Source organism: Ceratotherium simum, chromosome 10, assembly GCF_057802395.1.
Source record: "Ceratotherium simum simum isolate JZ-2026a chromosome 10, ASM5780239v1, whole genome shotgun sequence".
Lineage (NCBI taxonomy): Eukaryota > Metazoa > Chordata > Mammalia > Perissodactyla > Rhinocerotidae > Ceratotherium > Ceratotherium simum.
The window spans coordinates 73588390-73603266 of NC_141909.1; the positions used below are offsets into that span (position 1 = coordinate 73588390).

General features: G+C 42.6%; 1 protein-coding gene and 1 long non-coding RNA gene across 2 annotated transcripts in view; both read left to right on the forward strand.

Moving 5' to 3' along the window:
• Positions 1 to 5738, forward strand: part of LOC147916180 (uncharacterized) — a 105246-nt gene extending 99508 nt beyond the window's left edge. The window contains exon 2 of the long non-coding RNA XR_015553480.1: positions 5681 to 5738. This is a non-coding gene — a long non-coding RNA (uncharacterized LOC147916180). The remainder of the gene's footprint in view (positions 1 to 5680) is intronic.
• A 3015-nt stretch (positions 5739 to 8753) lies between these two features.
• Positions 8754 to 13896, forward strand: HMGB1 (high mobility group box 1). Its single transcript, XM_004435297.3, has 5 exons — positions 8754 to 8910; positions 11006 to 11169; positions 11380 to 11525; positions 12027 to 12201; positions 13261 to 13896. The coding sequence occupies exons 2-5, from the start codon at positions 11020 to 11022 to the stop codon at positions 13435 to 13437; spliced, it is 648 nt and encodes a 215-aa protein (XP_004435354.1). The 5' UTR covers positions 8754 to 8910; positions 11006 to 11019; the 3' UTR covers positions 13438 to 13896.
• The last annotated feature ends 981 nt before the right edge of the window (positions 13897 to 14877 follow it).

The following is a 14877-nucleotide window of genomic DNA, read 5'->3' on the forward strand; positions in this document are numbered from 1 at the left end:
AAAATAATAAATGCCAGAACCAGAGTTGGTGGAAATAGAAATGAGAAAAAGGAAATGATTCAAAAGTATTGTGACATAGATGTTATAGAATTTGATGTGAGGGAAGAAGAAGAAGGGGGAATCACAGCCTCCTAGAATTGGAGCCAGTGTGTCAAGTCCCCGTGTAGGGAAATCAGGAAGAGGTGTGGCTTAGGGAGCAAACCGGTGAACTTGAGAAACTGGTAGTAGTGGGTCCAGTATGGAGCCTAACGCTGAAAGGGAAACTTAGGACCATTTACATGGAGACGGAGGTTAAAAACTCAAACTCCCGTGGAGTCGGTCACCCAGGTCTCTAAGAGAGAGGAGAAGCAGAGAGAAGATCACTCAGGAGCGAATTATTGGGAAAGAAGGAAGAGCGATTAAAGAAGACATATCCGCAGTGATGAGAGGTGAAAAGTTCTCTCAGGTAGACACTGACACTTTTCTTTCCAACAGTTACCTGATTCTGATTTGTGTTATCAAGGTGGTCACCTTTTGATATCATCAGAGACACCTTTACTGTAGGGCTTTGATAAATGTGCATGATTTTTATATTTATTGTATCTTTCCTTACAGGGAAGAGTTTCTAGAGTAATGAGGTCTGAATTTTTAAAAATATCTGAATCTTTGAGTTTTCTGTTAGTAAATTTCTTCTCTTGAAAAATTGGAGTTTTGGGGGCCAGCCTGGTGGCATAGTGGTTAAGTTCTTGCACTCCACTGGTCTGGGTTGCAGGTTCAGGTCCCAGGTGCAGACATATGCACTGCTTATCAAGCCATGCCATTGCAGGCTTCCCACATGTGAAGCAGAGGAAAATGGGCATGGATGTTGGCCCAGAGCCAATCTTCCTCAGCAAAAAGAGGAGGATTGCCAACAGATGTTAGCTCAGGGCTAATCTTACCAAAAAAAAAAAAAATTGGAGTTTTTGTTTCCAATTATAGACATAATATAAATTGTAGAAAACTTGGGAAATACTGAAGAGTATAAGGAGAAAACAAAGATTACCTTTCACCAGAATTAAACACTATAAACATTTTTTAGTACATTTTTCCAGTCTTTTTTGGATTCAAATATACACTTTTTTTCAAACCAAGGGTCTTTCTGAAAATAGTTCTTCTCATGATAAGATATTATGAATATTTTTACATGGCATTAAATGTAATATTTATAACAATTTGATAGTGGCATAATAGTAATCCATCACAATGGACCAAAATTTATTTAACCAAGCCCCTCTCATTGGACATCTAGGTTGTTTCCACATTATAGATAATGCTGCAATTAATATTCTTATCCATACCTTTGTGCTTTTTACTTATTTCTAATTATTTCCTAAATATTTCCTAGAATCAAAATCAGTGGTCAAATGCCATGAATGTTTCCAAGGCAGAGTTCTGTTTCTGAATGTGAATATCAATTTGCTGGTATTACCTATATGTTAGAATATACTAAAACATGCTATCTCCTTCCTACTTCCTGATTTCCATTCTTGGAAGTCAAAAGGAAACCTTAGAACAAGGATCGACAGCAACCTTTCGGAAAAAGCATACAAGTTTTTGTTGTTGATTTTTTTTTTTTAACACCTTCATGAACAACAAGTATGAGTTGGCAGTCACCTTCTGTTTAACCCCACAGACCATTTTGGATGCTCAATGATTTTTTGACAAAAAGGCCTGGTACCTTGGGAGGCAAGGCGGTCTTCCCAAACAGGCCAGCTCCCAACTGGCAGACAGACTCCTGGGCTTCTGGCCTCTGACTTTTGTTAGAAGCAAATCCAAGGTGGGGAACCTCACCCGGCTGAGGAAGATATTTATCAGGCCTGCTAGGATTTCTCTCCTAGGCCTCGGGGATTTGCAGCCATCATCTTTGCATTTCCTGGAGGTCTCTGGCCTGGAGTGCCCATTTTTGTCTTGGGTCTCCCTGGCAGAGCAAGACACTCTTGTTTCGTGTCTCCAGGGCCCTTCTGTGGACTTGGGACAGTCCCGCAGTCTTGACACCAGCCCCATTCGGTGTGCTGGGGAGCTCTGGCTGCAAGTCCTGGATGCTGGACATCTCTCCTGGCCTGCTCCTCTCTTCAATCACCTTCAGTCAGCCTGCGGCACCTGTCAGTTAGGGCTGACGGTACCCTCGACAGGAAATGGGGCTGCTTTACTCTAGCTCTCATGCAGTGTTTTGCAAACTGCAGGGTCCATTGGTGGGTTGGGAAGTTAATTTAAAATTTTAAGGAAAAAAAATCAAACTTCATCACTATAATAGTAAGTATTGTTTCCTGAAACTTTTTTCAAATTTTATTTATGCAAAACGTACGGGTCCTATTTAAAAACCTTGAAAGCCAATGCTGTAAACTCATGTCAGGATTCCCATGAGTATATGAAGTAGACTTAGGTGGGAAAATGTGACCATTTTTTAAACTGGAAGGTCATGTGGCTTAGTAGAGAAAACTTTAGCTTTGGAGTCAGAAGTAGCTCAATATTGTTGCTCTCTTACTAGCTGTGTTACCTTGGACAACTTAAGGGATCTCTCTGAGCCTCCTTAGCATTATTTGTCAAAGAGATATAAACATCCTGGCCTGTAGGATCACTGCGAGGATTAAATGAAATAATCTATGTATAGTGCTCAACATCTGAGAGACACATGATGAATAAATCTTATTTTCTAGTCTTTTGTCTGGGCTGTAACACATTCTGTATTCCTCATTTCAAGAGTACACGCTACCTATGATATCACCAAAAATGGTTGTTTCTCACCTGAGGGACTCCTCTAGTTCTGAATTTCCCGCTCTATGTTCTGTGTGATGATAGTAAGTGTTTCCTATGAAAGGAATCTCTGATCAAGAAAAGTTCAGTTGTAGTCACATGAAATACTAAAGACCCAACTCAGACTTGCAAACTTCAGATGTCTACAGGGGCCTGGCAGGTAACACGATTGGGTGGGAAGTCAGGTGGAATGCTTGGGGACTGGTGGGGACTGTGGGACACACACTCCCTTTGAGGGAGGCAGCAACTATTCACAGGATCATCACCCTGCTGAAATGTGGATCCAAGCTTATCAGAGCTCTGATTTTTTAAAAGAAACCAAATATCTGGATTTTTTAATGTGAAAATTTCCAACTTTTTAAGATACTATGTTGGCTGAATGAAACATCTGAATCAGATAAGGCCAGAGGCCTGCCAGTTTGCACTATCTGACCTAACCCTTCATGGCTCAGCTGATTTATTACAGTCACCCCAGGCTCTCAAGAAAAACCCCCTAAGGTACCCTTATAAAGTGCTCTTTTAACATTATTTTGTAGCAAAAATATACTTGAAGCACAGAATCTGTAACTCCAACAATAGACGAAATTTTCACCTAACAAAGAGAAGGGCCATCTTTTTCACAAAGTGTTAAACACCATGGCAGCAGGAAAGTATTGGGCAAAATTGGCAAGTGTTCTGTCCTCCCTTTCTACATTTGTTTGATTAACCAAAACCACTCATAAAACATTTATTCCTTTTTTAAAAAACAGCTTTATTGAGATATAATTCATATACATACAATTGAATGGTTCTTGGTATAGTCACAGGGTTGTGCAACCATTACTATAATTTAGTTTTAGAACATTTTCATCCTCCTAAAAGAGATCCCATACCCGCTTGCAATCACTCCGCTTCCCTCCAACCCCCAGCCCCTGGCAACCACTAATCTACTTTCCGTCTTGATAAATTTTCCTATTCTGGACATTTCATATAAATGGAATCATAAAATATGTGGCCTTTTGTGATTGACTTCTTTCACTTAGCATAATGTTTTCAAGGTTCATCCATGTTGTAGCATGAATCAGTACTTCATTTCTCTCTATTGCCAAATAGTATTCAATTGTATGGATATACCACATTTTATTTGTGCAGTCATCAGCTGACAGATATTTTGGTTGTTTCCACTTTTTGACTATTACAAATAATGTTGCTATGAACATTCATGTACAAGTTTTTGTGTGGACATGGTTTTGTTTCTCTTGGGCACATACCTACAAGTGGAATTGCTGGGTCATATGGTAACTCAATGTTTAACCTTTGGAGGAACTGCCAGACTGTTTTCCAAAGTGGCCGCACCGTTTTATGTTTCCACCAACAGCATATGAGGGTTCCAGTTTCTCCACATCCTCACTCACACTTGCTGTTGTCTGTCTTTTTTATTATAGCCATCCTTGTAAGTGTGCTAAGACATTTCTTCTTAAGGTTTATGGCACTTTTTTTTTTAATTTTATTTATTTGTTTTTCCCCCAAAGCCCCAGTAGATAGTTGTATGTCATAGTTGCACATCCTTCTAGTTGCTGTATGTGGGACGCAGCCTCAGCATGGCCGGAGAAGCGGTGCGTCAGTGCGCGCCCGGGATCCGAACCCTGGCCGCCAGCAGCGGAGCGCGCACACTTAACCACTAAGCCACGGGCCGGCCCAGGTTTATGGCACTTTTAATAGGGCAGCTGAATTTGGTCTGTTGATGAGGTTCTTGAGATCAAGACCTAAAATAGTGATCTTTTTTGAATTTAGATCATTGTTTTGTAGAAACTTTTGCTGATGAGTTTTTCCCTCTTCATGTGTACCATTCTTTGACTAACCAGAGAATAGGCATCTTCTTAAGGACAAGTATGATATTTCTTCCTTATTCACCAGTGAAATATTGCAATTCTAGAGATATTATTGGTATAAATTAGCTTTGGTACCATTTTCTCTGCCTCAGCCATCAATGCTGCCCACAGCTGAAGCCACTGATTTCCCCACCTGTAAGCCACCTTCAGACAGAAAACTCAGGCTGAGGCAGGAAGTACTTAAGCAGCTCAGGACAAGGTTCCCCTTCTCCACACAGTGACAAATATATCGCCACCTCTCTGCCCTCAACCTCTGGTCTTTCTTTGTGCCTATCCATTTAGTCCTGGAACATCTTTTCAAGTTAGATAAGCTATCACTAGCCCTAAGTAGAGTTGGGGAAACTGAGCACAGACCTCAATGGCTACCAGAGGTCCATGTGTGGTGGATTGGGGGTTGGATCTCAGTGTCCTAGCTTGTAGTCCAGAGTTCACAAACCTTTACTCTTTTCTTTTCCTGAATTCCTCTCTCCTTTGTTTTCAGCACCCTCAAAAAAAGAAAAGGTTTTAAGTATGCATGATCCTCAGTATGGTTGACCTCCTGAGACATTTTGGTTTACTGTTTCTACTCCTTTTCAGAAATTGTCCCTTTTCGAAAAGGAGACAATGAGAGAATTCACATAGCTTGACTTTAGGATTCATTGCATTGGGGAGGAATCAATATCCTTCAGCCAGTCAAAGTCTTATAGCCCCCTGTCTGTGTTGTGTACTTTTTTTTTTTTTATTACATTAGAGTTAAGTTTCAAAAGCCCATTGAAAGCAACCTTTGGGCAGACATTCTTGCAGTTTTCTGTAATAACTTTTTATTCGGCTTGCCATAGTTCACTGTATCCAACAAGGAATAGCCTTGGCCTAGTTGGGAACTGGTAAATACTAAAACTGTATGTGTTTGTCCACATTTGAGCTCCCTTCCAGCCCCCCAACTCTGTCATCCTCTTTTTAAGTTTTAAGAATGAGGTGCAATTGGCATCTATCCTCAATCTTAGTATTCTAATATTTGCTTATTACTTATTATTCTATTTTCCTGCCTTCTGATTTAGAAAAACCCAAATGCTTATCTCCAAAGATGGAAGAGGAAGATTAAAACAATAATTTGCAGTAAGTACTCTTTCAGCTATTAATTCATTTATTCAACAAACTTTATTTAGTGCCTGCTATATGCCAGGCACCCTGCTAGGTGCTTGGGATACAAAGATAAGATAGGGTCCTTGCCTTTAAGGGTGCAGTGCAGTGGGACAAGCAGACACATAACTGGATAATTACAAATATGATCACAGTAATTAATGTACAGAATATTATGGGATTGCAGAAGAGAGGCACTTTACCTATTGTAGAGGGGATCGAGGCATGCTTCATGCATAAACTATATTAATAAATATAATAAAATATATTAATATTAAATAAACTATATATTAATGAAGATCTGTAATTCAGTTGGCTAAATTGGGCATGGGAGAGAGTGCTCAGTCTTTTTGAGTTAGATAACTTTGTAATTTGGGATAAAAAACAATAACTCTAAAATATATGACAATTTGTGGTCAATGATCCATGTTGAAGAAGGAAAAGGTTGAATATCATAAGTAAGTGAACACCAAGGTTGCAGGATTAGAGCTGGAAGTGGTCGAGTTTATTTTGTGTCCCTCCCTGTCTATATCACGGAAAAACAAATATGAGAACTGTTGTGCCTATAAATGAAGTTTTTATACTAGTGTCTCTGACATGGCCCCTGTGACACTTAGGAATAAATAAAAGCACCATCACTAGACTGGATGAAGACTAGTGCTGTTTGAGGCTAGGATTTAAAAAAAAAAAAAAAGCTTAATTAGATTTGCAACCACTGCCCTCATATAAAATTAAAATATGAAGAAAGACTCAAGGTTAACTGCACTTGAGGCTTTCTAAGTCATAGGTTTAAAGGGATCTGCATAACATAATTTTAAACCTTCAAAGAAAGTTTAATCTTGATAACAACCTTCTCATAGCTTGCATTTCATAGTTGAGAGAATTGAAGCACAGAGAGGTTAAAAAATTTGCCTGAGATCAGACAGCTAGTCAGTAGCAGAGCTGGGATTTGAACCCAGGTCTATTTAAATCCAGTGCCTATTACTCACCGTACCATCCTGCTGAAATAGAAACCCAGTTCGCTCATATTGTTCTGTGACCACAAACTTCCCCTGGCAGGAGTAAGCTGTTACAGACAACTGGTAAAAGTGTGTGATTGGGCCAATGCAAATCCAATACTGCTCCTGGAAAATATTGATAGTGCCAACTTCAAATAATAGCCAAATTGTGATATCATGGATGCCACTTAAAGTGTCATCATTCTCATGAATATCTTGTAATATAAGGCATTGAGAAGATAAAACAGGAATGAAATAAATGTCTAGATTTGAATAAAGCATAAAGTTTGATTGATTAGTAGAGGGGAGTAGAGAAGAGTAAATATGTGTGAACATAACAATATAAGTTCACTTTAGATATTTACTTTTTAAGCAATGAGTGTGTATTATGCTAGTTTATATATTCTTTAATATTATAGTCTTTTTCATGTGTATGTGTCATGTATTGTTCATTCACTGAGACTGTAATCCCTGAGACCAATTATGTATTTTAAAAAAAGGAATAAACATTAAAATCCTAGGTCAGAAAAGGTTATCTAAGCCTATTCTCAAATAGCTTAATAAATTTCAGCAAATACATTTGGTTATGGATGCTTAAAGAGGATATAAGCAATAAAATTAACATAATAAAGTGATTTATTTTAACTTTGATCTGCTACATTTGGAGACATTGGCTGGTGGATTTAGAAGTGTATAAACATACCATTAGACAGTGAAAAAAGGGGAAGTCTGTTATAACTGAATAGGGGTGTGGTCTGCTCAGGCTATGGAATAGATAATAGTTTCGTAAAGGACCGATATAACTGTTTAGGCTTCAGAACTGGCCATTATACCTAGCATATTTTCTTTACAGACATAATAAGTATGCCTATTAACACCAGCCAGCTTGGTGAGTTAAAGAAACCACAGCCTATGGATTTGGGCATATGCACTCTCTGCCTCCATCTAATCCTCCGGGTAACAATATACCTACAACTCCTGTAATCCTAGAGCAGTTACATGGATGCACTAAGTGGTGTGATGGGAGGGAAAGATAGCATCACAAGGATTCGTTTGATTATAACAGTAATCCACACCAAGTCAAATAAAATAGCCAAACAGTTAAAAATGTGGTCTCTAATGAATTTGCTAATTCTAGCAGGCCCTCACAACATTTCCTGCTAGAGTACCCCAGATCAAACCGAAGTAGCTGTGCTTTAATTACATGGAATAATTATTTGATTTCCACGAAGTTAAGACAGTGCTTTGTATTTAAATTAAAAGTTCTAGACATGCTGTGAAACTCGATCAAAACAAGAAAAAGGGTGAAACTGAATGCCTGTTCAGTGAGTCAAGATTTCAGCTGCTCAGCAAGCCTGACGTTCCAGCTTCTGAGCCCAGAAAAGGGGTATTTTAAAACCGGCTGACTGGATCATGTCACTTTCTTATAGAAAAAGCCCTGCCTTTCCAGAGCTCTAAAATGTACTGCAACCATATGCTGTTGAGGGGCTCGAATCTTGGCTGTCTTCGCTACTCTGCACTAGCAGAACCCCCAGTTTTCGGGGGACGTGATCTCATACCGTCGCTCTCACTTTTGAAGGTCTGTTAAAAGTCTGGGGCCTCTTATCTCAACGGCTTTGGAATTGAGTTTGGGGTAAGAAGGGGGGGGGAGGCCTGTGGGTGTCTCTTTTGCCTGAGGAGTTGGAGACACTTGTGGAAAAGTCAGGCCCTTTTCGCTCCGGCGGCCGCTCCGGTGTGGGGCTGGCTTGGGTTAGACACATGCACACATACACCATAGAGCTCTGCTTTGCCGTAGCAGCTGCTGCCTCTGCCTCTGCCTCTCCCGCCTCAGCCTCTTTGCCCGGCATACACACACATTCAGATTTGCGCGCTGTTTCAATCCTTGATGACGTGTCCCCGGAGACAGCCAATAGCAAACGGGCTCTGGTCAGGACAATGGGAGGTATCGGGCCAATGAGCGAGCCCCGTGAGTTGGCGGTAGCCAATAGGAGCCGCGCTGGCTGGAGAGTAATGTTACAGAGCGGAGAGAGTGAGGAGGCTGCGTCTGGCTCCCGCTCTCACAGCCATTGCAGTACATTGAGCTCCATAGAGACAGCGCCGGGGCAAGTGAGAGCCGGACGGGCACTGGGCGACTCTGTGCCTCGCTGAGGGTGAGTGTGGGGCAGCGCCGCGGCGGGGAGAGCGCCTCCGGCAGCTCCCCGCCCCGCGCGAGAGCCGGATCCCCGCGGCCGGGAGCCGGCGGGTCAGGATCCACACAAAGGCAAATGAGGGGGGACCGTAGGGGGAACTGCGCACGGAGCGAGCCTCTTCTCGGGCGCCGGGAGCCCTGCCCCGCTCCGGAACCCCGGCCCACGGGCTGCCCGAGGCGCTGCGAACCCCGAGCCCCGCGAGTTTCCACCCCCGGCGGCGTCTGCGCTGACTGGCGCAAAAAAAATTTTTTTTAATTAAAAAAAATTTTTAACGTGTTTTCGGCCCCCGGGCCGAGCGTTCGGGCGGCCGGCGTGCGCGGGGGGCGGCGGGGCCGGCGGCGACGGGCGGGCAGGCGGCGGCGGCGGCGCTTCCACGGGCTGCATTGGCCGCCGCAGAGCCCGGACGCCGGCGGCGGGCGCGGGCGGGCGGGCGCTGCGGGCGGCGGCGCGGTGGGCCGGGGGCGGCGGCGCGGGGCCGGGCCCGCCGGCCCGAGCCCGGCGCGGCGGCGGCGGCGGCGGCCCGGCGCGGGGGGAGCGGCGCCGCTGCGCTCGCTGGAACATGGCTGACTCGGCCGGCGCTGCTGGCTGGAGAGAAAACAAGGCGGGCGGGAGCGGGCGGGGGAGCTGGGCGCAGCAGTTCCGAGGCAACTTTTTTTTTCCTCTCTCTTTTCACAGCCCCGCGTCCTCCGTGCGGGGGCGGCCGGGCGCGCGGGCCGCGCGGAGGGAGACGGGGAGCGGCGGCCGCGGCCTCCCGGGGCGCCCCCTCCCCCGCGCCGGGAGGGGGAGGGGGAGGGTCCGGCCCGCGCCCCCCGCCCCTCCCCCCGGCCGTCATGGCCGAGTGTGTGCGCCAGAGCGCGGCGCGCACCCCGCCCGCTGCACTCCACACTCGCTCCACTCACTCGCGCACACGCACACACACACACACACACACACACACAAAGGGAAGGAGCCATATTCTCGCTCGCGCTCGCCCTCGCGGCGGCGGCGCAGGCGGGGAAGACGCGCAGCGGCCATTCCGTGCGCCGGCCCGGCGGCCGCGGGCGGAGCCAGCCCCCATTTCGAGCGGGGCCGCTCCTCGCCGCGCCTGACAAAATGGGGGCGGCCCGCGGCCTGCGCGGGGCGGGCGGGCGCACGTGGCGGCCCCGGCGGCGAGCCGGGCCTGGAGGCCGCGCCGCGGCCCGCGCCCCTCGGCCCGCCCGCCCCGCCGCGCCGAAGTTCTGGGGGTGGGCGCCGGGCGGCGGGAACAGTCGTGGGGCCCGAAGGCCGGGAGCCCGCCCCGCGCGGCGCCCCAACTTTCACGGATTAAAAAAAAGACTCTCCTGGCGTGGGGGGGGCACCAGGACAACGAGCAGGAGTGGCTTTTGTCCCTCATCCTTGTTTACTCGAAGAAACTTCAGACCGGACGTGTTTAGTCAGAACCGAAATACATCTCGAGGCCAAACCGATAGGAAGCGGAGCTGCCTCGCGGTGGCAGCCGCACAGATACCGCCGCCACCCCCAGCCTGGGCCCGAGCGCTCGCCTCCCGCCCTCCCTCCGCCCAGCCGACTTGGACGCAGCGAGTCTTGTTCAAGTCATGGTCGGGAAAACTTTAGATGAACGGTGATCCAGGCCCATAATTTGGAAAGGGCTGCTCCCTTTGGCTCTTACCTGTTTATTCCTTGTGTGGTGCAGATCCACGAATCGGCAGCATTCATTTTCTCACCTTTGGTTTTGTTGATTAAAAATGGTTTTGTACGTTAAAAAATTTTTTAAACGACCGGTTAGGTATTCGTTCGGAACAGATACAGGCAGGCAAATAACAAATACTGTATGAGGATACCATTGTGTCTACACTTTATTGAGATCACACTGAAGGACCGTCTTTTGCTTGGCTTAGTCTCTTCTAGGAATTGGCTATTACTGCCATTTTCTCGTTTGGTATTATGGAAGGTTAATGTCACTACTGTGTTAAGTAACCAGTACCTTGGTTTTCATTCACTCCCTAAGAAGTTAAAGTGCTCTTAAATGCCATGATTTCATTGCTGACGTCAAACATTTTTTTTGTGTTTTTTTTAGAAAAATAATTAAACATGGGCAAAGGAGATCCTAAGAAGCCAAGAGGCAAAATGTCATCATATGCATTCTTTGTGCAAACTTGCCGGGAGGAGCACAAGAAGAAGCACCCAGATGCTTCAGTCAACTTCTCAGAGTTTTCTAAGAAGTGCTCAGAGAGGTGGAAGGTAAGAGGACATAAAACACTAAGGAGGTAATAAGAGTTAAGTCCAGATTAGAAGTTTTTAAAAGCCTAGGTGTCATTTGCATAATGTGAGTGGTGATGTTAGAACAGGCTACTAAATAGCAAAGGACGCTGGTTTTATTCGTGTTAATACTTTTGAAGACAGTTTATTAGAATTTTGTTATCAACAAGTTTACAAATAATTCTTTTGTAGACCATGTCTGCTAAAGAGAAAGGAAAATTTGAAGACATGGCAAAGGCAGACAAGGCCCGTTATGAAAGAGAAATGAAAACTTATATCCCTCCTAAAGGGGAAACAAAAAAGAAGTTCAAGGATCCCAATGCACCTAAGAGGCCTCCGTAAGTATCTTGCCTAATTTTATTTTTAAGAAGTGTTTTGCAGTAGAATCAAATTTAGCAAGCCACCTTGTGGATCTGGAGTGTACAATCCAAGTTCCTTAGCTAATGGTGGCTCATATATTTAAGTATATTTAAGTATTGTAAGTAAAATTCCTGTTGGATGGGTGTGTTAGCTATAACATTTGAACTAGACAGCTTGCCTCTTTCACCCAATATATCTCCAAAATGTAATTTTGATTCTTTTATTTCTGGAGAAACATCTATCTAAAATATTTCATTTGTGGAATATTTTTTTGGAGCTCTTAGTCAATAGTATATGTTCAACTAATAGTATAAGTTAAATGATTGTAAATTAAGCTTTGGTTATGAAGGCTATTTAGCATATTATAATATTTGCACCCTGTCCAATGCATGGTAGAAATTAGAAGTAGCTTTTCTGTAGCCATACAGTACCCATTTGATAGTTAACTTAAAATTCTAAAATTAAATTTCTCTTTTTAGTTCGGCCTTTTTCTTGTTTTGTTCTGAGTATCGTCCAAAAATCAAAGGAGAGCATCCTGGCCTATCCATTGGTGATGTTGCAAAGAAACTGGGAGAGATGTGGAATAACACTGCTGCAGATGACAAGCAGCCTTATGAAAAGAAGGCTGCTAAGCTGAAGGAGAAATACGAAAAGGTAAGAAGTGTGGATTTGCTTGGTGTAATGATGATAGAGTATGCCAGATGTTAGATGATTATACTTGGTACCTCATCTTAATTTCCTGCTTTCTTAATGAGTTTCTAAGAGGTTGAGGTGTAATTCAGTTTGTAGTGTGTAACAGCTGCATTTCAGTGTGCCATTGGCTATAGTCTTAAGTCCTCCATCTTTCAAAGAATATAGAAGATCAAATAAATTATCAACATTTGACTCAGGCAAAAGCCATACATTTAAGCTGCTTTTGTTATTCCTCAATATCTCCAAATTTAAGAAATTTTGGTAGTTACTTTGAGTCAAATGATTAGTTATTTTAAATGGTCAGGCACACAACATAAAAACAGGCTGAACAAAGTAATATAGACTATATCCTTCATAAATATACCCTGAAACATTTACGTTCCCTTGCTTAGATAACCAAAAAAACCCAAGTTAGAAAGTGATAAATCTGTTGATCTGCCCAATAAGTTAATGTGATAAAGAAAAAGCTATGACTCCTCCTATACTTTGAAGTGAAATAATAAATAAAGTTAAATTTTAGTTTTCTCATTCTGGAGAAATGTATCTGTTTGTAGATATTTCTTAATCGCATGCTTAACAGCAAATTCCTTTTTTTTTTTTCCTTAAGACAAAATTTCCTACTATGGATTAGGGTCTGACAATATAAACCTGTAGAATGCTTTTTTGCATTCAGAAGGTGGCAGTGTCTACCCTTTAATCAAAGTCTCTACATTCTAGTTTTAATAAACTAAAGTTAGGATGTGGTACATAATTACACTTCAGTGAGGCATAACATTGCAAATATTAGACCATGTCATTCCATGAATTATGGATTATTAATTGCAGTTATCTCATAGTATTTTATATACGTTTCTCAAAGTCCTGGTTGTTTGTGGAGTTGGGGTGAGTCTGCAGATATATGATATTTTAGCGCAGCTGGGATCTTGATTTTTCGTAAAGTTTTGCCGCGTTACTTTCATTTCTCACCTTACTTAACTGTTTTGTCTTTCCTGCCACTTCCTCCTGCCTTTATTTTGGAAGGATATTGCTGCATACCGGGCTAAAGGAAAGCCTGATGCAGCAAAAAAGGGAGTCGTCAAGGCTGAAAAAAGCAAGAAAAAGAAGGAAGAGGAGGAAGACGAGGAAGATGAAGAGGATGAGGAGGAGGAGGAAGATGAAGAGGATGAAGATGAAGAAGAAGATGATGATGATGAATAAGTTGGTTCTAGCGCAGTTTTTTTTTCTTGTCTATAAAGCATTTAACCCCCCTGTACACAACTCACTCCTTTTAAAGAAAAAAATTGAAATGTAAGGCTGTGTAAGATTTGTTTTTAAACTGTACAGTGTCTTTTTTTGTATAGTTAACACACTACCGAATGTGTCTTTAGATAGCCCTGTCCTGGTGGTATTTTCAATAGCCACTAACCTTGCCTGGTACAGTATGGGGGTTGTAAATTGGCATGGAAATTTAAAGCAGGTTCTTGTTGGTGCACAGCACAAATTAGTTATATATGGGGATGGTAGTTTTTTCATCTTCAGTTGTCTCTGATGCAGCTTATACGAAATAATTGTTGTTCTGTTAACTGAATACCACTCTGTAATTGCAAAAAAAAAAAAGTTGCAGCTGTTTTGTTGACATTCTGAATGCTTCTAAGTAAATACAATTTTTTTTTATTAGTATTGTTGTCCTTTTCATAGGTCTGAAATTTTTCTTCTTGAGGGGAAGCTAGTCTTTTGCTTTTACCCATTTTGGATCACAAGAATTATTACAGTGTTTATCTTTTCATACAGTTAGCTGATAAAAAGCTTTTGTCTGCACACCCTGCATACTCATGATGAGGGTAATAAAAGTTGAATTGAGACCGTTTTCATCCATAACTGAAACTCCAAAATCTTGATCAGTTGATAATCAGATTTCACATAGCCCAGTTACATTTACAAAGTGAAGAAGAACCAGTCTACTCACAGCATGGGATTATCAGAACCCAACATTTTGAAAGTCTGTCCTTGAAGGACTAATAGAAAAGGATGTTCTAATCTTTACATGAGGACTCTGTGTTCTTTAACTCCCATTACCATGTAATGGCCGTTATATTTGCAGTTCCCACGTTAAAGAAGACCTGAGAATGTATCCCCAAAAGCGTGAGCTTAAAATACAAGACTGCCATAATTTTTTTGTTGACATTAGTCCCAGCAAAGGCTCTGGGGGAAAAAAGTACTCGGTGTAAATGTCTTCTATTTATCTAAATATGGATTGCTTAGGAAACTTGAGACTGTCCATTAAAGGTATTTTTAATTAATTGGGCCAACTTGTAAAATTATATGCCACATTTTAAATCAGATATATTTTCCTATATTATGGTTTGCCCCTTTATAAACTGAATAGACATGAGGAAAGAAGACACACTGTCAGTATGAATTATCCAGTTTATTTGGATTTGATTTTTCTTTACAAAACCCAGACTCATTCATTAGGATCATATGTTTATCTGCTTAGCAGTTTAGGGAACAATTTGGCAATTTTTGTGGTTTTTGAGATTATCGTTCTCTTCAAGTGCCAGTGTATTAAAATAGCGTTCTTGTAATTTTACACGCTTTTGTGATGGAGTGCTGTTTTGTTATATAATTTTGACTTGGATTCTTTCCATTTGCATTTGT